General features: G+C 52.4%; 1 protein-coding gene across 1 annotated transcript; it reads right to left on the bottom strand.

Annotated features, from left to right (window-relative positions):
• Positions 1 to 795: 795 nt before the first annotated feature.
• On the bottom strand, positions 796 to 22,721 carry SLC5A5 (solute carrier family 5 member 5). The gene is made up of 15 exons (XM_010361431.2): positions 22,019 to 22,721; positions 20,500 to 20,565; positions 20,161 to 20,212; positions 19,967 to 20,034; positions 18,212 to 18,366; positions 16,194 to 16,334; positions 15,965 to 16,094; positions 13,428 to 13,516; positions 12,305 to 12,417; positions 12,158 to 12,228; positions 10,835 to 10,921; positions 10,554 to 10,750; positions 6,463 to 6,587; positions 3,938 to 4,053; positions 796 to 1,182 (listed from the first exon to the last, which is right to left on the bottom strand). Exons 1-15 carry the CDS (start codon positions 22,373 to 22,375, stop codon positions 1,018 to 1,020), a joined length of 1,932 nt encoding a protein of 643 aa, XP_010359733.1. The 5' UTR covers positions 22,376 to 22,721; the 3' UTR covers positions 796 to 1,017.
• Between the last annotated feature and the right edge of the window lie 1,496 nt (positions 22,722 to 24,217).

The following is a 24,217-nucleotide window of genomic DNA, read 5'->3' as shown; positions in this document are numbered from 1 at the left end:
CAGGCCAGGCACAGTGGCTCTGGCTGGGCCTGGTGGCTCACAACTGTAATCCCAGCACTTTGGGAGGCCAAGGCGGGTGGATCACCTGAGGTCAGGAGTTTGAGACCAGCCTGACCAATATGATGAAACTCCATCTCTACTAAAACTACAAAAATTAGGTGGGTGTGGTGGCAGGCACCTATAATCCCAGCTACTTGGGAGGCTAAGGCAGGAGAATCGCCTGAACCCGGGAGGGAGAGGTTGCAGTGAGCCGAGATCATATCATTGCACTCCAGCCTGGGCGACAAGAGCTAAACTCTGTCTCAAAAATAATAATAAGGTTAAACACATTTCAGGTAAGAGCTGGGGTCTTTCTCAGATCCTGATGTCAGATCTGGGAGTTTCCTGTGTTGTCCAGAGGGGATTCCAACATCTTTCTATTATAGACTGAGAAAAACAGTAGGCCGGGCATGGTGGCTCATGCCTGTAATCCCAGCACTTTGAGAGGCCAAGGTGGGTGGATCACTTGAAGTCAGGAGTTCGAGACCAGCCTGGGTGATATGGTGAAACCCCATCTCTACTAAAAATACAAAAAGTTAGCTGGGTATGGTGGTGGGCGCCTGTAATCCCAGCTACTCAAGAGGCTGAGGCAGGAGAATCACTTGAGCCTGGGAGACAGAGGTTGCAGTGAGCCAAGATCACACCACTGTACTCCAGCCTAGGTGACAGAGCGGAACTCCATCTCAAAAAAAAAAAAAAAAAGGAGAGAGAGAGAGAGAGAGAGAAACCCAGCCTTATTTTGGGGGAGCCGTCGGGGCTGCAGCATCTAATACTAGAAACGGTTGAAGCAAGGGGCTGGATTTAAAAAATGACCTCCTGGAGGCAGGGCCCCCCCATGGGGTAGGGTCTTGTAGTCCTGAACTCATTTGCATACAAGGCAATCTAGCCAATCGCAGCCCGAGGCCGTGGGCCCGTGGTCTGGGATTGACCCATCCTGAGGTTCCATCCCAGGGTGTCAGTCAGCAGCTGGCTCTGTCCTCAGAGGTTTGTCTCCCGCTGGTCTCTACCACCATCATGTCTACCGCAGGGGGTCCAGGAGCCAGCCCCCTCCAGCTCCTTCTGCCCCAGGAAAAACAGACGGTCCTCATTGGTGGGCAGGAAGCCAGGAGGTTTCTTGGTTCCAGCGGGGAGTTCTTCAGGACCCTGGGGAAAAATGGGGTAAAGAGACCCCATCAGAGACCCTGTCCCCACCCTGTTACGTGTCAGCTCACCTCCCAGATGGGGCCACTGAGGGCCTGGAGGGACGGGGCATGCACAGAATTGCACACTATCCCCTTGTTCAGTGCACAGGCCAATCCTGCCCCCCTCTGCCTCCAAAATTTCCATGTGCTTCTCTTCCCCACTCACATGTCACCTACAGCCCAGGCCATCAACGCTTTCTCAGATGCCTGCTATAGTTCCTCCCTCCTCTCTCTGCTTCTCTGCTCATTCACCTTCAAAAAAATAAATATTTCTGGCCGGGCACAGTGGCTCACCCCTGTAATCCTAGCATTTTGGGAGGCCGAGGCGGGCAGATCACTTGAACCCAGGAGTTTAAGACCGGCCTGGCCAACATGGCAAAACCCCATCTCTACCAAAAATTAAAAAATTAACCAGACTTGGTGGTGCACGCCCGTAATCCCAGCTACTCAGGAGGTTGAAAGACAGGAGAATTTCTCAGGCTATGGAGGTTGGGGCTGCAGTGAGCCATGGTCATGCCACTGCACTCCAGCCTGGGCAATAGAGTGAGACCCTCTCTCAAAAAAAGAAAAAAAAAAAACACAAATAAAGACAAAAAAAAAAGAAAAATAAATAATAAAGAATAAAAACTAAAAGAAAAAGAGAAAGAAAAAAAGAAAGGAAAGAAGAGTAAAGAAAAGAGGAATAAAGAAAAGATAAATGCTTCTCTAGGGCAGCTGGAGGGAGTTTTAAACCCCTTCAGCTAAACCCCTCCCCTCCCAATCCCCTTCTCAGTCAAAGCTGTTCCTGTTTGTGGCTGGTTCCTTCTCCTAACTCAGGGTCAATCAATGTCATCTCTCCCAAGAGGCCACCCCTGACTTTCCTGGCTAAAGTTGCTCCCCATCACAGCATCCGGTTTTATTATCCTTTGAATGTTTATCATGCTGAGACCCTACATATTTTTCTTTTTTGCTTGCTTGCTTGCTCTCTTACGTTCTCTCTCTCTCTCTCTCGCTCTCTCTCTCTCTCTCTCTCTCTCTCTGTCTATCCTTTCTTTCTTTCTGACAGTCTCGCTCTTGTTGCCCAGGCTGGAGTGCAATGGCACGATCTCTGCTCACTGCAACCTCTGCCTTCTGGGTTCAATCGATTCTCCTGCCTCAGCCTTCCGAGTAGCTGGAATCACAGGCACCTACCACCATACCCGGCTAATTTTTCTGTATTTTTAGTAGAGATGGGGTTTCACCATGTTGGCCAGGCTGGTCTCAAACTCCTGACCTCAGGTGATCCACCTGCCTCAGCCTCCCAAAGTGCTGGGATTACAGGGGTGAGGCGCCACACCGGGCTCTTTCCTTTCCTTCCTTCTTTTTCCTTCCTTCCTTCCTTCCTTCCTCCCTCCCTCCCTCCCTCCCTCCCTCCCTTCCTTCCTTCCTTCCTTGACAAAGTCTTGCTCTGTCACCCAGGCTGGAATGCAGTGGCACGATCTCAGCTCACTACAACCTCTACCTCCCGGGTTCAAGTGCTCAGTTCTCCTGCCTCAGCCTCCCAAGTAGCTGGGATTACAGGCACACGCCACCATGCCTGGCTAATTTTTGTGTTTTTAGTAGAGACGGGGTTTAGCCATGTACGACAGGCTGGTCTTGAACTCCTGGCCTCAAGCAATCTTCCCACCTCAACCTCCCAAAGTGCTTGGATTACAGGCGTGAGCTACCGTGCCCGGTCTGACAGCATCTGGTTGTATTATCTTTTGAATGCTTATCACATGCTGAGACAGACCCTACATGTTTCTCTTTTTAGTTTTCACCTGCCCCTGCTAAATGAGGGTGGGGTGGGGGCCTCAGACCATAGCCCAGAGCAGGACTGGGTACACAGCAGGTCCTCAATAAATGAGAGAATGGAACAGGGATTCCAAAACAGGGGTAGGCATGGGATCAGGTCCCCCAGGGACAGCCTTTTCCAAACTCTGGGAATTCACAAAGCAACCACGCGGTTTTAGCCAAAATCGGTCTACCATCTGTTGTGTTTCTTATGTAAGAGTTTTCCCCCAAGTTGACTCACTTTTGAATTAAGTAATTTTATTTTAAGAAGAGACTTTACATCAATACCCTAACGGCACACCAGTTTCACCTGCCAAAGATTGGAAGTCACTGTAAGAACAGATAACGACAAAAAGGAATAGTATTCAACTTTGTTCAGTCCTTATGTAGGGAGATAATAAAAACTTGAAGATGAGGCTGGGCTCGGTGGCTCATGCCTGTCATCCCAGCACTTTGGGAGTCCAAGGTGGGTGGATCATTTGAGGTCAGGAGTTCGAGACCAGCCTAGGCAACATGGTGAAACCCTGTCTCTACTAAAAACACAAAAATTAGCTGGGCACGGTAGCATGCGCTTGTAGTACCAGCTACTCAGGAGGCTGAGGTAGGAGAATCGCTTGAACTCAGGATGTGGAGGTTGCAATGAGTCAAGACTGCACCACTGCACTCCAGCCTGGGCAACAGAGTGAGACTCTGTCTCAAAAAACAAACAAACAAACGAAAAGGAATAGTATTAAACTCCGTTCAGTCCTTGTGAAGGGAGATAAAAAAAACTGTTGAGGATGAATCAGCTCCCAACAGAGTCTTTCGACTGGATATAACAAGAGATGGAGAAAGGTGCTGATGTACCATGTCCCTCCCCTGAGCTATGGTCATGCCCCAAAGCCACTTGGCTGCCTCTAGCTCTGGGAACCCAGCCTAAGACTGACCTTGACCAAGTTGTCATCCAGGATGGCCACTTCTTCCTTGGGGGCCACTGATGCTGTCTGCCGTGCGAGGTCCCACCACAACAATCCCGGGGCCAGGGTGCTGCGTTTGGTGGGGCCTGAGAGGTGGGAAGAAATGGAGAAATCCAGGTATTTAATGAAGGGGTCATGGGGGTTGGAGACCAGGCCCTGGGAAAGAGAAAGAAGATCCCTGGACTATGAAGTCTAACAGGCTCCAGTCCCACTGAGGGACCCTGGCAAGTCTCTGAGCCTCAGTTTCCTCATCTACTCAGGGAGGCTGTAATAAAACATCAGTGAGGCCAGGCATGGTGGCTCATGCTTATAATCGCACTGTGGGAGTCTAAGGCAATAGGATTGCTTGGAGTTGCCCAGTAGTTGGAGACCAGCCTAGGCAACATAGTGAGACCCCATCTCTACAAAATATTACAAAATTAGCCAGGCATGGTGGCACGTGCCTCTAGTCTCAGCTACTTGGGAGGCTGAGGCAGGAGGATCACTTGAGCCCAAGAGGTCAAGGTTGCAGTGAGCCGTCATTGTGCCACTGCACTCCAGCTTGGTGACGAGTAAGACCCTGTTTCTAAAACAAAACAAAACAAAACAAAAACATCAATGGAGGCTGGGCGCGGAGGCTCACGCCTGTAATCCCAGCACTTTGGAAGGCCGAGGCAGGGGATCACTTGATGTCAGGAGTTCGAGACTAGCCTGGCCAACATGGCAAAATCCCATTTCTACTAAAAATACAAAAATTAGCCAGGCGTGGGGGTGGGTGCCTGTAATCCCAGCTACTCAGGAGACTGAGGTAGGAGAATTGCTTGAACCTGGGAGTCAGAGGTTGCAGTGAGCCAACATCGCACCATTGCACTCCAGCTTGGGCGACCAGAGTGAAACTCCATCTCAAAAAACAAAACAAAACAAAGACGTTAATGGATGGCTGGGAAGGTTCAGCACACGGTTCCATTCACTGCTGCATCCCCAGTGCCTAAAATAGCACCCAGCACAGAGGAGGACTCGATAAAGGCCTGATGAATGTGAAGTCTGAGACTCAAGAAGTGTGAGCAGGTACTGTTATCACTACTGATTTTCCCCTCTTTGTCTCCTTCTACTTTTCCGTGGAATTTAGAATTTCCTAACAAGTGCAGAGTCACCGGCAGCTTTAAAACATATTTCAGCACCAGGGATAGCGCCACCCGCCCCATCCCATATCCTCTACTGAGGACTTAATCTTACGGGGGAGAGGAGCTGCAGGCGATGCCTCAGTTTCTGTCTCTGCAAAATAGGGCAAGCTCTGAGAGGTGCAGGGTTGTCAAGAAAGCGACATAGCTTTAAAGGGTGTAAATGTGAGCCGGGCACATTGGCGCACACCTGTAGTCTCAGCTACTTGGGAGGATGAGGTAGGAGGATTGTTTCAGCTCAGGAGTTCAAGGTTGCAGTGAGCCATGATCGTGCCACTGCACTCCAGCCTGGGTTACAGAGTGAAACATGTCTCTTTTCTTTCTTTCTTTTCTTTTTTTTTTTTCTTTCTTTCTTTTCTCCTTCCTTCCCTTCTCCCTCTCTCTCTCTCTCTCTTTCTTTCTTTCTTTCTTTCATGGAGTCTCACTCTCTCACCCAGGCTGGAGTGCAGTGACGCGATCTTGGCTCACTGCAACCTCCACCTCCCTGGATCAAGCGATTCCCTTACTTCAGCCTCCCAAGTAGCTGGGATTACAGGCTCCTGCCACCACGCCCAGATAATTTTTTTTGTATTTTTGGTAGAGACAAGGTTTCACCATGTTGTCTGGGCTGGTCTCAAACTCCTGACCTCAGGTGATCCACCTGCCTCAGCCTCCCAAAGTGCTGGGATTACAGGCATGAGCCACCGCACCCAGCCGACCCAGTCTCTTTAAAAGAAACTATATATATATATATATACACACACACACACACACATATATATGTATATATATACACCATATTTTATGTATATATATTCATAATTTTTATATATATTCATAATTTCTTTTATGTATACACACACACACCCTTCTTTTTTCCTCACAAACTTTTGTTTTCCTTTTAAAAAAATAGGTACAGCCTAGGTGCAATGGCTCACACCTGTAATCCCAGAACTTTGGAAGGCCAGCGTGGGTGGATCACTGGAGCCCATGAGTTCGAAACACATGATGAAACTCCATCTCTACTAAACATGCAAAATTATCCAGGCATGGTGGCACACCCTTATAATCCCAGCTACTTGGGAGGCTGAGACATGAGAATCGCTTGAATCTGGGAGGTGGTGGTTGCAGTGAACTGAGATCACACCACTGCACTCCAGCCTGGGTGACAGAGTGAGACTTTATCTCAAAAATGATGATGATGATGATAATAATAATAATTATGTGCAAATGTGTACAACAGGCAGTGGTAGTTCGGCCAATGGGAGCGTCCTTTCTCCCCTCCCTGCTGGGTGGAGCCTTGACACAGAGAGATGAATGGGGTGACCTCTAAGGCCACATGCTCTGTTTACCTACCTGTCAGGCAGCTGATGAGGGCTCCGCACAGCACAGTGGTCAGTGTGCCCAGGGCACCATAATAGAGATAGGAAATGGCATAGAAGCTGTCAGCTAAGGCGGGTCGGCTGGTGTCCATTCCTGAGCTGCAGGTTGGGACAGATAGACTTGAACCTCCTCTTTTATCCCCTGCCTGCGCTTAAAAGCTGTTCCCACCTCACTCCTTACTTCCTTCCCTTAACTGCCATGACCTAGCACAGACCTCCACTACTGTCTGTCCAGACCTGTGCAGTAGGCAACGCTCCTTCCCTCCAGGTATCCCATGCCCACCCTAGACATCCTCCACACACAGTCAGAGGGCGCGTTACTAAAATGTAGCTCAGATCACCTGCTGCTGCCCATCGCTCTCTGTGGCTCCCTGTCACCCTCAAAATCAACCAAATTAAACTCTCAGAAGAAAATACAGGTGGGAATCTTCGTGACAGTAATTGTTTCTTAGATATGACACCAAAAGCAAATGCCACCAGAGAAAAAATAAATCAAATGGACTTCATCAAAAATTAAAAACTTCTGGCCAGGCATGGTGGCTCATGCCTGTAATCCTAGCACTTTGGGAGGCTGAGGCAGGCTGAGGTCAGGAGTTTGAAACCAGGCTGGCTAACTTGGTGAAACCCCATCTCTACTAAAAACACAAAAATTAGCTTGGCATGGTGGTGTGCACCTGCAGTCACAGCTACCCAGGAGGCTGAGGTGGGAGAATCCCTTGAACCTGGGAGGTGGAGTTTGCAGTGAGCTGAAATCACACCACTGCACTCCAGCCTGGGTGACAGAGTGAGACTCCATCCCCACCCCCCAAAAAAAGAATTAAAAACTTCTGTGCATCAAAGGATTCCATCGAGAGAATGAAGACAACCTACAGAATGGGAGAAAATATCACATGCAAATTATACATCTGATCAGGGGCTTGTACCCAGAATATATAAAGATATAAAAATATGTAAATTATAACTCAACAATAAAAAGACAAATCACCCAATTTAAAAATGGGCAAAGGGTGTTTTTGTTTTTGTTTTTTTTAATTTGGGACAGGGTCTTGCTCTGTTGCCCAGGATGGAGTGCAGTGGTGGGATCATGCCTCACCACAGCCTCGGCCTCCCAGGCTCAAGCAATCCCGTTTGCCTCAACCTCCCAAGTAGCTGGGACTACAAGTGTGCACCACCATGCCCAGCTGTTTTCATTTTTATTTTTATAGAAATGGGGTCTTTCTATGTTACCCAGGCTGGATGGGCAAAGGGTTTGAATAGACATTTCTCCAAAGAAGATACACAAATGGCCAATAAGTACATGAAAAGATGCTCAACATCGTTATTCATCAGGGAAATGCAAATCAAAACCACAGTGAGGTATCACTTCACACCCACTAGGATGGAGAATAATGAGTATTGGCGAGGACGTGGAGAAGTTAGAATCCTCATATGTTGCTGGTGGGAATGTAAAATGATGTGGCCGCTGTGGAAAACAGTCTGGTAGTTCCTCAAAAAGTTAAACATAGGCCGGGCGTGGTGGCTCAGGCCTGTAATCCTAACACTCTGGGAGGCCGAGGCAGGCGGATCATCTGAGGTCAGGGGTTTGAGACCACCCTGACCAACATGGTGAAACCACTTCTCTACTAAAAATATAAAAATTAGCCAGGCATGGTGGTGCACACCTGTAATCCCAGCTACTTGGGAGGCTGAAGCAGGAGAATCGCTTGAACCCAGGAGGCGGAGGTTGCAGTGAGCCAAGATCACACCACTGCACTCCAGCCTGGGTGACAGAGCAAGACTCTATCTCAAAAAAAAAAAAAAAAAAAAAAGTTAAATAAAGAATTATAATATGACCCAGCAATTCCACTCATAGGTATATACTGAGAGAAATTAAAACATATGTCCATACCAAAACTTGTTCACAAATGTTTTTGGGTTTTTTTGTTTGCTTGTTTGTTTGTTTTTGGTGGAGTCTCAACTCTCTTACCCAGACTGGAGTGCAGTGGCTCCACTGTACTCTGCTGTAATCCCAGCACTTTGGAAGGTCAAGCTGTGTGGATCTCCTGAGGTCAGGAGTTCAAGACCAGCCTGATCAATATGGTGAAACTCCATCTCTACTAAAAATACAAAAATTACCCAAGCGTGGTGGCATACACCTGTGACCCCAGCTACTCAGGAGGCCAAGACAGGAGAATTGCTTGAACCTGGGAGGAGGTTGCAGTGAGCCGAGATCACGCCACTGCACTCCAGCCTGGGCGACAAAGTGAAACTGTCTCAAAAAATATATGTATATTATGCCAAGACACAAAAGGTCACGTATTTTATGATTCCATTTACATGAAATGCCCAGAACAGGCAAATTCATAGAAACAGAAAGTGGATTCGTGCTTGCCAGGAGCTGGGGAAACGGGGGAAGTGGGAAGTGACTGCTGATGGGGACAGGGCTTCTTTCTGGAATGATAAAAAAATGTTCTTGTGGTCGGGCACAGTACCTCACACCTGTAATCCCAGCACTTTGGGAGGCAGAGGCAGGCAGATAACTTGAGCCCAATAGTTTGAGACTGGGCAACATGGCAAAAACTCATCTCTATAAAAAATACAAAAAATTTAGCCTGGCATGGTGGTGCATGCCTGTAGTCCCAGCTACTTGGAAGGCTGAGGCCGGAGGATCATTGGAGTCTGGAGGTCAAAGGTGCAGTGAGCTGTGATTGTGCCATTGCACTCCAGCCTGGGTGTTAGAGTGAGACCCTCTCCAAAAAACCAAAAAGCAAAAAAACCCACCCAAAAACCAAAAAAAAAAAAAAACAAAACAGAAAATGTTCTTGGTTGGCTGGGTGCTCACACCTGTAATCCCAGCACTTTGCCAGGGTTAGGTGGGCAAATCACTTGAGCCCAGGAATTCCAGACCAGCCTGGGCAACATAGTCAGATCCTGTCTCTACAAAAAATAAAAATAAAAACGAGTAGGACATGATGGTGTGCGCCTGTGGTCCCAGCAACTAGGGGGGCTGAGGTAGGAAGATTCCTTGAGCCCAGAAGTTTGAGGAAGCAGTGAGCTATGATCGCGCCACTGGACTGCAGCCTGGGCAACAGAGCAAGACCCTGTCTCAAAAAAAAAAAAAAGAAAGAAAAGAAAAGAAAATGTTTTGGGGGCCAGGCACGGTGGCTCACACCTGTAATCCCAGCACTTTGGGAGGCTGAGGTGGGGGATCACCTGAGGTCAGGAGTTTGAGACCAGCCTGGGTAATATGGTGAAATCCCATCTCTACTAAAAATACAAAATTAGAAAAAAAAAAAGAAAACGATCTTGAGTTAGATAGTGGTGATGGTTGCACAAATATACTAAATGCCACTTTTATTTATTTATTTATTTGAGATGGAGTTTCATTTTTGTTGCCCAGGCTGGAATGCAGTGGTGCGATCTCAGCTCACTGCAACCTCCACCTCCTGGGTTCAAGCAATTCTCCTGCCTCAGCCTCCGAGTAGCTGGGATTACAGGCGCCTGCCACCATGCTTGGCTAAGTTTTGTATTTTTAGTACAGGTTTTCCCATGTTGATCAAGCTGGTCTTGAACTCCTGACCTCAGGTGATGCACCTGCCTTGGCCTCCCAAAGTGCTGGGATTACAGGTGTGAGCCACTGCACCCACCTGGCCTAAATGCCACTTTTATATGGCTAATTTATCTCAATAAAAATTAGAATCAAACCAAATTCTGGGCCTCCCTCAAGCTGGGAGGATTGCTTTAGCCTGAGAGTTTGAAGCTGCAGTGAGCTGAGACTGCACCACTGCACTCCAGCCTGGACAACAGAGTGAGACTCTGTCTCAGAAAAACAAAACAAAAAAAGTACTAGCTTCCTCTGGCTGCACCATATCTCCCACCCATCTCTCCTCCCATTGCACCCTAACCTCAGTGCAGATGGACTGGGACTAGCCTGATTGTGGCCTCAGGGCCTTTGCACCTACGGTTCCCTCCACCAGGAATGTATTTTACTAATCAGGCTTCTTACCTAGAGTTCAGGGCAAGCAAGTTTCCCTTCAAGATCACACCATCCCGGGATAGGGTCCCTCCCACCCCAAGTCGGCTCACCTGGGGGCCCTGCTGGAGTCGTTAGCAGGGAGGAGAGCCATGTCCAGCAGGCCAGAGGCGTTGACTGAGAGAGCCACGCAGCGGGCAGCCGACGACGGCAGGACCCTCATGGTCTGCTCGCTGGGTGGGTACAGTGTGGCGCCCAAGGCCACCCACAACGACAGCGCCAAGCCCGCGCCCAGTCCCGAGAGGACTCCCTGGGGGCAGAGCCGGCGTCAGGGAAGGGGAGGGGCCTGTCTGGCCCCGCCACGGCCCCGCCCCTCGCCCCCGCCCCCACTCACCGGGGTGTTGCAGGCTGGCAGGAACATTCCCAAGATGAACGCTCCAAGGAGGGGGCCGCTGATGACTCCCATGACTGTGAAGGAGCCCTGGGAGAGTAGGTGGAAGTGGGGCTGAAGGCGGAGCCCTCCCACCCCTCCGGGCCTCAGTTTACCCGCTGGGAAAGTGAGACCTCAGGAACGCCGCTGTGGGTCTCAAGAACTCCTCTGTGTCTCAGTTTCCCTAAAGGGAAGAGGACCCCCCCGTTCCTGCCTGTCTCCCCTAGGTTGGAGGCAAAGACACTGATTTTCTCCTGAGGGTGGCAGTCCCACCCTCAAGCCAGGGAGGCCCTTTCTTCTTCTTTTTGTTTTTTAGACAGAGTCTCACTTTGCTGCCCAGGTTGGAGTGCAGTGGCACAATCTCGGCTCATTGCAACCTCCGTAGGGAGACCCTTTGTGCCTCCAGGTCGCCACCCCCCACTTCCCAATTCCTCCACCTCAAGCCAGCCAGCTGTAAAAAAGTCCCCTGATGGCCTCTGGCATCAAATAGAACCTAGTTCTTAATCTCAGCGACTTGGAAAGGTGAGGCGGGTCGTTGCTTGAGGCCAGGAGTTCAAGATCAGCCTAGGCACGAAGCGAGACCCTGTCTCTAAAAAAAAGTTTTAAAATTAGCCAAGCCAGACTGGGCGCAGTGGCTCACGCTTGTAATCCCAGCACTTCGGGAGGCCGAGGCGGGCAGATCACCTCAGGTAGGGAGCTCAAGACCAGCCTGACCAACATGGAGAAGCCCCATCTCTATTAAAAATACAAAATAGCCGGGCGTGGTGGTGCATGCCTGTAATCCCAGCTACTAGGGAGGCTGAGGCAGGAGAGTTGCTTGAATCCGGGAGGTGGAGGTTGTAGTGAGCCGAGATTGTGCCATTGTACTCCAGCCTGGGCAACAAAAATGAAAATCCATCTCAAAAAAAAAAAATTAGCCAGACCAGTCATGGTGGCTCACACCTGTAATCCCAGCACTTTGGGAGATCGAGATCATCCTGGCTAACACAGTGAAACCCCGTCTCTACTAAAAATACAAAAAAATGCTGGCGTGGTGGCGGGCGCCTGTAGTCCCAGCTACTCGGGAGGCTAAGGCAGGAGAATGGCGTAAACCCAGGAGGCAGAGCTTGCAGTGAGCCAAGATGGTGCCACTGCACTTCAGCCGGGGCAGCAGAGCGAGACTCCACCTAAAAAAAAAAAAAAAGGAGTTCTGCCACAGACACATGTGACCTCTCTGAGCCTCAGTTCAATGGGAAAGATGCCTCCACCTTTCAGGGAGACCAGGGCAGGGGGCAGGTGGGGTCTCACCTGAAGGACACCTCCTCCAAGCAGCGAGGACAGAGCAGCCACAGTGAGACAGGCCGATCCGTAGATGAGTGCTGTAGTGAACGGAGGTGGCATGGTCAATGGGGAGGGACTGCCCTGGCCTCCCACCCAGGTCTCCCTGAAACTCACAGAGCCCCTTGGAGATAATCACGAGTTTCCTGGGTGCCAGGTTCTGCAGCCGAGGTTTAATGAGGTCTTCTACAGTGACTGCGGCCATGGCATTGATGCTGGTGGATGCTGTGCTGTGTGAGGAAGGCGGTGGGGGGTCCTCAGGCCATATGGAGAGATCATCCACACCATCTGGCCTGCCAGACCTCACCCAGCCTGAGGGCAGAGGTGGGGGTAACCCAGTCCTGCAAAAGTGAAGGAGATATCCACCCCTCCCCTCCCCGAAGACCTTAGACATCCCCACAGGAGCAAGGACACCTGTGACCAAGGGCAGGTGGGAGACAGGCAGGTTCTGGTTCCAGAGGGACAGCAGTCACATGTGGGAGATTTGCAAAAGGGACAGTGAGAGCATGTGACCAGAAGTCCCAGAAGAGTGTAAACCACCTGAGTGTGTGGCCTTGGAGGGCAGGAGTAGGGGACTGCTTGGTCATGGCTGTGCCCCAGGGTTTAGAACAACAGTACCTGGGCTGGGCATGGTGGCTCACACTTGCAATTCCAGCACTTTGGGAGGCCGAGGGATGCGGATCACCTGAGGTCAGGAGTTCGAGACCAGCCTGGCCAAAATGGCAAAACCCTGTCTCTACTAAAAATACAAAAATTAGCCGGCCATGGTGGCGTGCACCTGTAGTCCCAGCTACTTGGGAGGCTGAGACAGGAGAATCGCTTGAACCCAGAAGGCGGAGTTTGCAGTGAGCCAAGATCGGGCCACTGCACTCCAGCCTAGGTAACAGAGCAAGACTCCATCTGGAAAAAAAAAAAAAAAAAGAACAACAGTGCTTGACACATGGTAGATGTTCAATAAATATTTGTCTGGGGGAGGAAGGAAGGAAAGAAGGAAGAAGAAGAGAGGAGAGTCAGGTGTGGCCATGACAGGTGATAAGAAGGTAAACCCCTGCAGTTGGGGTCCCTGTGCCCAGGGCATGCTCTCTGCCAGCGCCTCCCTGAGCTGTCTTCTAGGGATCAAGCAGGAACTGGGAATGATGGACAGGTCCAGAACATTCCATGCCCCAGGGGGATGGCAGGTCGGGATGAGGAGGCTCCCAGGGGCTGAAATAACACTCCATGAACAAGCGGGGGTGCTCACCTGAGGGTGCCACTATAAGCACAGGCCAGGAAGAGCCCGGGGACTCCAGGCAGATCTTCGAAGATGTCCAGCACCAGCAGAGGCATGTACTGGGGAGAACTGGGGGTCAGTCTCCCAGACAGCAGCACCCCGAGGGCAGGGGCTTCTGTCTGTCCTGATGCCACACGTCCCCAGCACCGAGGACAGATGGGGTTCACAGTCTGCATTTAATATGCATTTAGTTTTTGTTTGTGGTTTTTGTTTTGTTTTGAGACAAGATCTTGCTCTGTCTCCCAGGCTAGAGTGCAGTACCACGATTGTGGCTCACTGCAGCCTAGAACTTCTGGGCTCAAGCGATCCTCCCGCCTCAGCCACCGAGTAGCTGAGACCACAGGTGTGCGCCACCATGCCTGGCTAATTTTTTTTTTAGTTTTTGTGTAAAGATAGGGGTCTGGCTGGGCACGGTGGCTCACGCCTATAATCCCAACACTTTGGGAGGCTGAGGCGGGTGGATCACTTGAGCTCAAGAGTTCAAGACCAGCCTGGCCAACATGGTGAAACCTCATCTCTACCCAAAACACAGAAATTAGCTGGGTGTAGTGGAGCTGGGTGTGGTGGTTCACACCTGTAGTCCCAGCTACTTGGGAGACTGAGGCAGGAAAATCGCCTGAATCCGAGAGGCAGAGGTTGGCGGAGATCGTGACACTGCACTTCAGCCTGCACAACAGAGCCAGACTCTCAAAAAAAAAAAAAAAAAAAAAATGTTTAAAGATGAGGTCTTCCTGTGTTCCTCAGGCTGTAATGTGTGTTTGTTGATCAACTGCATGAACCTGAGAATTGTTCCTGAGCCCCACTGTGTGCTGAGCCCTGGGATCCCTGTGAAGCAGGGACCTGTGTCATCCCTGTTTTACTGATGAAGACTGTGAGGCAGAGAGGCACAGTCCCTCCCTGAAGTTACACAGTCCAGCAGTCCTGGATCTGATCTCCAGGGAGGACTGCAGATGGGGTGGTCCCCGGTACCCTCTGCTAACTCTGAACCCCATGGTCAAAACTCTACTTGGGGTGTGACCTAGGCATGGGTCCTGGCATCTCCCCCACCGACTTGCCCATTGACCTCAGGCAGTTACTTCCCCCCCGAGCCTCAGTTTCCTCACCTGTAAAGTGGGAGCCGTGACCGCCCTGCCTTTCTCAGAAGAAAGATTAGATAGGAAACTAACTGCTGGTGAAGGGAACAGCAAGAGGCACAGAGTAGACACTTGGGACATGGGAGACCAGAGCTGGCCATTCTTATTATTATAACCAACATGATTCGTTCCTGCTGGATCACAGTTTTTGTTTTTGTGAGTTTCTTCTGTTTTGTTTTGTTTTTTGTTTGAGAAGGAGTTTCTCTCTTGTTGCCCAGGCTGGAATGCCATGGCGCCATCTTGGCTCACCGTTACCTCCGCCTACCAGGTTCAAGTGATTCTCCTGCCTCAGCCTTCTGAGTAGCCGGGATTACAGGCATGCACCACCACACCCTGCTAATTTTGTATTTTTCAATAGGGACAGGGTTTTTCCATGTTGGTCAGGCTGGTCTCCAACTCCTGACCTCAGGGGATCCCCCTGCCTCAGCCTCCCAAAGTGCTGAGATTACAGGCGTGAGCCACCGCACCCGACCTTGTTTTCTTTTTTTTTGTTGTTGTTGTTGTTTTTTGAGATGGAGTCTCTCTCTGTCACCCAGGCTGGAGTGCGATGGTGTGATCTCTGCTCACTGCAACCTCCACCTCCTGGGTTCAAGCTATTGTCCCGCCTCAGACTCCCAAGTAGCTGGGATTACAGGCGTGCGTCACCAGGTCTGGTTAATGTTTGTATTAGTGGAGAGGGGGTTTCACCATGTTGGCCAGGTTGGTTTCAAACTCCCAACCTCAAGTGATCTGCCCGTCTTGGCCTCCAAAAGTGCTAGGATTACAGGTGTAAGCCACCATGCCCAACCTGCATCATAGTTTCATCTCCTCCTGAGCATCTCCCAGGGGATCTTTGGAACTCTCTGGAACCCTGGATCTGAATGTGGCCCTCTCCTGCTCACACCCACTGAGGGTGGTCCATTGCCTCCCAGACTCACCTTCCCCACTCCTCACAGATCCTCCTCTGAACTTTTTTTTTTTTTTGAGACAGAGTCTCACTCTGTCACCCAAGCTGGAGTGTAGTGGTGCGATCTCCCCTCATTGCAATCCCCGCCTCCTGAGTTCAAGCGATTCTTCTGCCTCAGCCTCCTGAGTAGCTGGGACTACAGGTGTGTGCCACCATGCCCAGCTAATTTTTATATTTTTAATAGAGATGGGGTTTTATCATGTTGGCCAGACTGGTCTCAAACTCCTGACCTCAGGTGATCCACCTGCCTCGGCCTCCCAAAGTGCTGGGATTACAGGCGTGAGCCGCTGCGCCTGGCCTCCTCTGAGCTCTTTCCTGCTTCTTGGCCTTTGCACGGCCATTCACTCTGCTAGAAGTGCTCTTTGACCTCAATCCCACCAAGGTAGTGAGGGAGTGCAGAGTCAACCAGGAGCCTGGGTGGGACTCACCTGGTCTGGGGCAGAGATGCGCCCCAGTAGGAGAGGGTCGCAGTCAATGTAGAACACAAACATGACGATGCCACAGCAGGCAGCGCTGGACACGATCAGGAACAGGCCCACCTGGTTGATGAGCAGGGCCCTGGGGGAAGAGGTGGCCTAAGGCTTAGGGGACAGCCTCAGGCTGGTGGAGGGGACAGCGTGTCCCAGAAACCCCCACCTTGTTCCCTCAAACACTCACAGCTTGGCCTGCTTCTCTGTGCGACAAGCCACGTAGCGCTGTACCTGCGCCTGGTTCACACCATACATGGAGAGCCACACCAACGTGCCACCCATGATGAAAGTCCAGAATGTATAGCGGCTCCTCGGGTCAGGGTTAAAGCTGGGTGGGGACAGGGCAAGTTAGCCATGTGGAGATGTCACGCTGACTTCACCCTCCCAAGGGCCCCAGACAGCACTTCTGGACCTTATAAGGGATACCTGTAGTGGGTTTTGTTGGCCGGGCGCGGTGGCTCATGCCTGTAATCCCAGCACTTTGGGAGGCCAAGGCGGATGGATCACCTGAGTATAATGGCAGGTGCCTGTAACCCTAGCTACTTGGGAGGCTGAGGCAGGAGAATCACTTCAACCCAGGAGGTGGAGGTTGCAGTGAGCTGAGATCGTGCCATTGCACTCCAGCCTGGGTGACGGAGCAAGACTCCATCTCAAAACAACAAAAAAAAATTAATTAATTAAATTAAAAATAAATGGAGTGGGTTTGACGTATGCATAGGCATTTACCAGATTGAAAATTCATGTATTTGTTTACTGAGTCATCTATCTATGCACTCGAAAACCATTCTTTCTTTGCCCAGCTGAGAGTTCAGAGCTGCTTTAGCCCCTAGTCTGGTCTGAGGGGAGGAGCAGAGAGCAGCGAGGGCCTCCTGGAGCAGGAGGCATTGACTGATTTCTACCATCCCACGGCACAAAGGGAGCCCAGCTGCATTCTCTCTCTCTTTTTTTTTTTTTAAGATGGAGTTTCACTCTTGTCACCCAGGCTGGAGTGCAATGGCGTGATCTCAGGTCACCGCAACCTCCACCTCCTGGTTCAAGTGATTCTCCTGCCTCAGCCTCCCAAGCAGCTGGAATTACAGGCATGCACCACCATGCCCTGCTAATTTTTTTTTTTTTTTTTTTGAGACCGAGTCTCTCTCTGTTACCAGGCTGGCTAGAGTGCAGTGGCGCCATCTCAGCTCACTGCAACCTCCACCTCCCAGGTTTAAGCAATTCTCCTTCCTCAGCCTCCCAAGTAGCTGGGATTACAGGCGCCCACCAGCATGCCCAGCTAATTTTTTTTTTTTTTTTTTTTTTGAGGCGGAGTCTCGCTCTGTCGCCCGGACTGGAGTGCAGTGGCCGGATCTCAGCTCACTGCAAGCTCCGCCTCCCGGGTTTACGCCATTCTCCTGCCTCAGCCTCCCGAGTAGCGACTACAGGCACCCGCCACCTCGCCCGGCTAGTTTTTTTTTGTATTTTTAGTAGAGACGGGGTTTCACTGTGTTAGCCAGGATAGTCTCGATCTCCTGACCTTGTGATCCGCCCGTCTCGGCCTCCCGAAGTGCTGGGATTACAGGCTTGAGCCACCGCGCCCGGCCAAATTTTTGTATTTTTAGTAGAAATGGAGTTTCACCAGGTTGGCCAGGATGGTCTCGATCTTTTGACCTCGTGATCTGCCCACCTTGGCCTTCCAAAGTGCTGGGATTACAGATGTGAGCCACCGCGCCCAGCTTAATTTTGTATTTTTTAGTAGAGACGGGGTTTCTCCATGTCGGTCATGCTGGTCTCAAACTCCTGACCTCAGGTGATCCCCCCACCTTGGCCTCCCAAAGTGCTGGGATTACAGGCGTGAGCCACCGCGCCCAGCCGCCCCCCCACTTTTTTTTTTTTTTTTTTTTTTTTTTTTTGAGACAGAGTCTAGCTCTGTCACCCAGGCTGGAATGTGGTAGTATGATCTCAGCTCGCGGCAGCCTTGGCCTACTGGGCTCAAGCAACCCTCCAGCCTCAGCCTCCCGACTACCTGGGATCACAGGTGCCCACCACACCCAGCTAATTTTTGTATTTTTGTAGAGATGGGGTTTTACCACGTTGCCCAGGCTGGTCTCGAACTCCTGAGCTCAAGTGATTTGCCCACCTCGGCCTCCCAAAGTGCTGGGATTACAAGCATGAGCCACCATGCTGGTCCCAGCCCCATCCTGCTGCAGTATCCTCTGCATCTTCACTTACTCCATCATGTTGATCCGGGAGTAGTTCTGGGCCAGGGTAAGCACCTGGTGGGTCCCACCCACAAGCATGACACCGCGGGCCAGGACAACCCAGAAACCACTTAGCATCACCACGACCTGGAACACATCAGTCCAGACCACAGCCTTCATGCCGCCCTGCAGCATGGGACAGAGAGAGGGAGAGGGGCGGTTAGATGGGGGACCTGGCCGTGGCTAACCCTACCTGGCCTTCAGTGGTGCCTGGGACTGATGCCCTTCTATGCCTCAGTTTCCTCATCTCTAAAGTGGGATTAATAATAATACCTTCTTACTGTGTTGTTGTAAGAATTAAGTAAGTTATTTTTATTATTATTATTATTTTTTGAGACGGAGTCTTGCTCTGTTGCCCGGGCTGGAGTGCAGTGGCGGGATCTCAGCTCACTGCAAGCTCCGCCTCCTAGGTTTACACCATTCTCCTGCCTCAGCCTCCCGAGTAGCTGGGACTACAGGCGCCCACCATCTTGCCCGGCTAGATTTTTGTATTTTTTAGTAGAGACGAGGTTTCACCGTGTTAGCCAGGATGGTCTCGATCTCCTGACCTCGTGATCTGCCCGTCTCGGCCTCCCAAAGTGCTGGGATTACAGGCTTGAGCCACCGCGCCCGGCCAGTTATTTTATTTTTAAAGAAAGGGTTTCTCTCTATTGCCCAGGCTGGAGTGCAGTGGTGTGATCATAGCTCACTGCAGCCTGAAACTCTTAGGCTCAAGGGATCCTCCTGCCTCAGCCTGCGGAGTAGCTGGAACTACAGTAGGTACCACCACATGCCCGATTAATTTTTAAAAATTTTTATGTAGAGATGGGGGGGGTCTCACTATGTTGCCTAAGCTGGTCTCGAACCCCTGGCTTCAAGTGATCCTCCCACCTTGGCCTCTCAAAGTGCTGGGATTACAGGTATGAGCCACTGTGCTCAGTGGAATTAATCACGTTAATAAGTGAAAAAGATTTGGAACATGACATGGCATATGCGAGTGTCAGTGAGTGACTGCTGCCATTACTATTATTATTATTTTACATTTTTGAGACGGAGTCTCGCTCTGTTGCCCAGGCTGGAGCACAATGGCGCAATCTCTGCGGCACTGCAACCTCCGCCTCCCGGGTTCAAGGGATTTCCCTGTCTCAGCCTTCTGAGAGGCTAGGATTACAGGCATGTGCCACTGCGCCCAGCTAATTTTTGTATTTTTAGTAGAAATACTACTACATGGAGTTTCACCATGTTGGCCAGGCTGGTCTCGAACTCCTGACCTCAGGTGATCGTCCTGCCTCTGCCTCCCAAAGTGCTGGGATTACAGACGTGAGCCATTGCGCCCTGCCACCATTACTATTATTATCACTATAATGATGATATCACTATCAAGGTCAGACCTGAGCCAGCCAAAGTTAACCCTCCCTGGGACCTCAGCCAACCCCAGGATGAAGCAGGAGCTCACTTCCTGCTGGATGGGAAGCCAGAAGAGGTGAAAGCCTGGAGCTGATGGGGCCTGGGAGAGGGACCCAGAGGACGAGGTCAGATTGCCTGGATCCAGCCACGCCTGAAGCTACTCTACCTCTAGATTCTCATCAATAAGCTTTTCAGCTCACTTTTCACTATAAAGATGAGGACACTGGGTCCCAGCTGGGACAGAGGCTTCCTCGGGAGAAAAGGGCAAGCCCAGAGTCTCCCCACAAGTGACACAGTGGGCCCGATCTCCCGTATGGAGTGGGTTCCCAGGGCTACTCACCACAGCCGTGTAGAAGGTGCAGATAATTCCGGTGGACAGGAGCGACGCCCAGATGTCCAGCCCGGTCACTATGCAAAAAGAGGTCCCCTGTTAGGCCCCTGGGCGGGGCGCAAATTTAGTTCCCAGCGTCTTGGGTCCGCCTCTCCCTCCCTTTCTCCTCCCAGACACCCTCCCCCGATCTCCCAGAGTCACACCTTGGTTCAGGATGAGGGCTGGTGCGTAGATCACGATGCCAGTGTACAGCGTCTGTAGACAGAGTGTGGAGCGGGTGAACTGAGAGGGCGTCTGGGCTAGTTGGGGATGGGGTGAGGAGGGAGAAGGGTGGTCCCAGCATATGGGCGGGGCAGATAGGCCGGGTCTCGCAGAGTGGAGGCGGGGTCAGGCTGGGTGTGGTATGGGAGGGGACTGGTGGGGGCGGAGTGAGAACGGGAGCGTGGGGGGGGTCTGCGCGGGGTCTTGAATGGTTGAGGCGGGGCTAGTGAAGGCTGGCGCTCGCTGGACCCTGCGCGGAGGGCGGGGCCGAGGCCACTCACCGTGGCTACAATGTACTGTAACGTCCCGCAGAGCCGCACCGCGCGGCTGAAGCGCATCTCCAGATACTGCAAGGAGGGACTCGAGGTCACCTGGACAGTCCCTACCCGGGAGCTGAGGCCTCTGGGGTCCCTCGCCTGCTCTCTAGGTGGGTCCCTCCCTCTGGAAGCCAACCGCGCTCGCCAGATTCTTGCATGTGGGGGCCCCGTCGCACGCACACACCCGTTTACAGGTGCCATCCCGTGCCTGTGCGTACCCCGTGGACCTGGAGGACTGGTCCATACGTGTGCACGCGCCCTCCCACTTGCGCCTGACGGGCGCGGGCTCCTGGAACAGCCACCGCTCAGCGGACACCGACGTGGCCCACAAGCGCACAGTGTAGACAGCGCCCGGGGCCAATGGTGTTGACCGCCTAGGATACACCTGTCACGATTTTTTTTTTTTCGAGACAGAGTCTCGCTCTGTCGCCCAGGCTGGGGTGCAGTGGCACGATCTCGGCTCACTGCAACCTCCACCTCCCAGGTTCAAGCAATTCTCCTGCCCCAGCCTCCTGGGTAGCTGGGATTACAGGCGCGCCGCAACAATGCCCGGCTAATTTTTGTATTTTTAGTAGAGACGGGGTTTCACCATGTTAGCCAGGCTGGTCTTGAACTCCTGACCTCGTGATCCACCCACTTCGGCCTCCCAAAGTGCTGGGATTACAGGTGTGAGCCACCGCGCCCTGCCACAATTTTTTTTTCCTTTGAGAGAAGAGTCTAGCTCTGTCGCCCAGGCTGGAGTGCAGTGGAGCGATATCGGCTCACTGCAACCTCGCGGGTTCAAGCAATTATCCTGTCTCAGCCTCTCAAGTAGCTGGGATTACAGGTGCCCACCACCACATTCGGCTAATTTTTGTATTTTTAGTAGAGACGGAGGTTCACCATGTTGGCCAGGCTGGTCTCGAACTCCTGACCTCAAATGATCCGCCGGCCTCGGCCTCCCAAAGTGCCGGGATTACAGGCGTGAGCCACCGCGCCCCGCCCGGGTCACGATTTTAATCGCTTTACCCTCTCCCCTGAAGGGAGGTCCTGTAATTCGCCCATTTGACAGCTGGGAAACCCAAACAGAGGCACGCCCCTTGCCCAAGATAGAAGAAAGCAGTGAAGCCGGGTTTCGAACCCCGGAGCCCTCAGCAGTCCCCTCTATCTCGCACACGTCGGTCTCCACGCCTGGGCAGGTGGGAGGCAGGTGTGTGTCCACACATGAGTACACACCTGGTGGAGCCGGGACCCGCCCCTCGCGCGCTTCCACCAAAGAAGCAGGACGCCAGGCTCTCTCTTCCTCCCTCCTGCCCCTCTCCGGGCGCCTGGGGCCTCTTCCTAGAAACCTCCCCACGTGTCTGCCTAGGGGCCCCTTCCGTTAAAGCACCGAGGTGCCGTTCGCTTCCTCCTGCACAGCGGCTCAAAGCCCCAGCGCCTCCCCCGCACCGGGTCCCAGCACTGCCAGTGGGGCGGGTCCTGCCCCTGGGCCTCTGTCCGGTACCTCGTAGGTGCTGGTGAGGCCCAGGCGGTAGAAGACGGGCATGAAGAGCAGGGCGGTGAGGACCGAGTTCAGAAGCTGGCCCAGGCACATCCAGAGGAACTTGAGGCCGTAGCGATAGGCCTCCGACGGCACGCCCAGCACCTGCACCGCCGACATGAAGCTGGCGGACAACGACAGGCCCACGGGCAGGGCCGCCAGGCGCCGGCCCCCGGTGAAGAAGTCCTCAGCGCTGCGCTGCCCGCCCCGAGCCAGCCCGACCCATAGCCCAATGCCAGTGGACACCAGGAGCATGAGGGCAAAGACCCCATAGTCCCAGGCTCCGAAGGTGGGCCGTTCCCCGGTCTCCACGTCCTTCATGAGGGTGGGTGCGGAGGCCCAGCGCGTCCTCGGACGCCCTGTGTGTTCAAGCCGGGGAAGCTGGCAGGAGCCGAGGAGGCAGGACCGGGCGGACGGGTAGGAGGATGCTCGGCAGCCTGTCCCCGCTCCGTCTGGGGTGGGAAGCGGCGAGAGGGGCCGGGGCTCCCTGGGTTAAAATCTATGGGTTGTCGATGTCCGTGTCGGCCTCCCTATCCCCGCTCTCTGTCTCTGCCCCTGCTGTCTGTCTGGCCACCTCGCCTCTCACTCTGGGTTCCGCTGTGCCATGCAGCCGGCTGTCTGTCCCTTTCCCTGGGTGCTGTGCTCAGCGCTGACAGCTGGAGGTCGCCTTGGGGCTTAGGGAGCAGCTCGTGATTGTGGACTGCAGATTTATTGGGCTCCCAGGTCACCGCGACTCCGCCTCCAGACCTAGGGGCGGGCAGGACCCGCACCCTTTCCGCCCTGGACTGGGACAGACAGGCCGGGACAGGCTACCTGGTTGGCTGCAGGTGGTGGTATCCGGGAGGGCTCCCAAATGCCTCCCCATCCCCATGCACCCAGCCATCCCCATGCACTGTGATCCCCTGATCACAGCTGTCACTGCTGTTGACAGGCGGGGAAATTCAGGCTCAGAGAGGGCATGTCACTTATCCAAGGCCACACAGCCTGCTTCAGCACTCAAAGCTGCATTGTGCTTGAATACCTTGAGCTATGGGGAGCTCACTTTCATGCAGGACTGGGGTTCACTTTCAGGGTTTCGGGGGACCCGTAAAGAAAACTTACCCGGCTTTACCAACCCTGAACTGGCCTACCCCCTTTCTCTGGAGATTTAGGGGGTGGGCACCACTGAACCCCGCTCTTGGGCTAAGCTGGGTGGGAGACATTCAGAGCTCAAGTCCTGAGTGGGTACACACTTGGGGAAGACTTTGCGCCTCCCTGGGCCTCAGTTTCCCCATCTGTAAACAAGGATAAAATAGACCCTGCCTCAGAGGAATAAATGGGACCTGTAACAAAAGCCTGGTACATGATAAGTGCCTCATTCATTTATTCCTTTATTCATTTACCGCTTCATTCATTCATTCACTGGTTCCTTTGCAGATATGCACTGAGAGTTGGCCCTGTGCCAGGCATAAATGGATCACTGAGTTGGTGGTGGTGGTGGGTTAAGGTTATGAACCCGAATAAGCGGAGACCATGACCACCAGGGAGGTAGGATCTGTCTCGTCCCTATCATATAGATGAGGAAACCAAGGTTGGGTGTGGGAGAAAGTCTACTGAGGGGGGTCATGCTACCATGAGGACCAAGGAGCTGTCATCTCAGGGCCCTTCTCTGGGGGACCCAGGAGGACTTTGACCTCTGGAGGTTCTGGTCTCTGGGTTCAAGTCTCAGCTCAGCCTCCAACTTTCTGGGTGACCACGCATCTCAAACTTGGTGCCCTTCATAAGCTGGTGGAATCTGAAATCCTGGGGGTTGAATGAAACAGCATCAGAGGCGGGGCATGATGGCTTATGTCTGTAATCCCAGCACTTTGGAAGGCTGAAGTGGGAGGATCATTTGAGTCCCAGAGTTCGAGACTACCCTGAGCAACATAGTGAGACCCTGTCTGTATGAAAAATACAAAAATTAGCAAGGCGTGGTGGCACGTGCCTGTAATCCCAGCTACTCAGGAGGCTGAGGTGGGAGGATCGTTTGAGCGTGGGAGGTCGAGGCTGCAATGAGCTGTGGTCAAGAACTGCACAGCACTCCAGCCTGGGAAGTACAGCAAGACCCTGTCTCAAAAAAAAAAAAACAAAAAAAACAAAGCTGCGTTCCAGTGCTTCTCGCCATCCTCTGTTGCCCCCTAG

This window comes from Rhinopithecus roxellana, chromosome 8 (genome assembly GCF_007565055.1).
Source record: "Rhinopithecus roxellana isolate Shanxi Qingling chromosome 8, ASM756505v1, whole genome shotgun sequence".
NCBI classification, from domain to species: Eukaryota; Metazoa; Chordata; class Mammalia; order Primates; family Cercopithecidae; genus Rhinopithecus; species Rhinopithecus roxellana.
Note: the sequence above shows the minus strand (reverse complement) of the source record. Positions and strands in the feature narration are given on the sequence as shown.

Excerpts from the sequence above, each read along its gene's own strand:
- SLC5A5 (XM_010361431.2), bottom strand. The coding sequence starts at position 22,375 with ATGAAGGACGTGGAGACCGGGGAACGGCCCACCTTCGGAGCCTGGGAC. Across the intron at positions 16,335-18,211 it reads TCCCGGATCAACATGATGGA|CTTTAACCCTGACCCGAGGA; the intron begins GTAAGTGAAGAT and ends GTCCCCACCCAG. Across the intron at positions 16,095-16,193 it reads ACAGAGAAGCAGGCCAAGCT|GGCCCTGCTCATCAACCAGG; the intron begins GTGAGTGTTTGA and ends CTCTTCCCCCAG.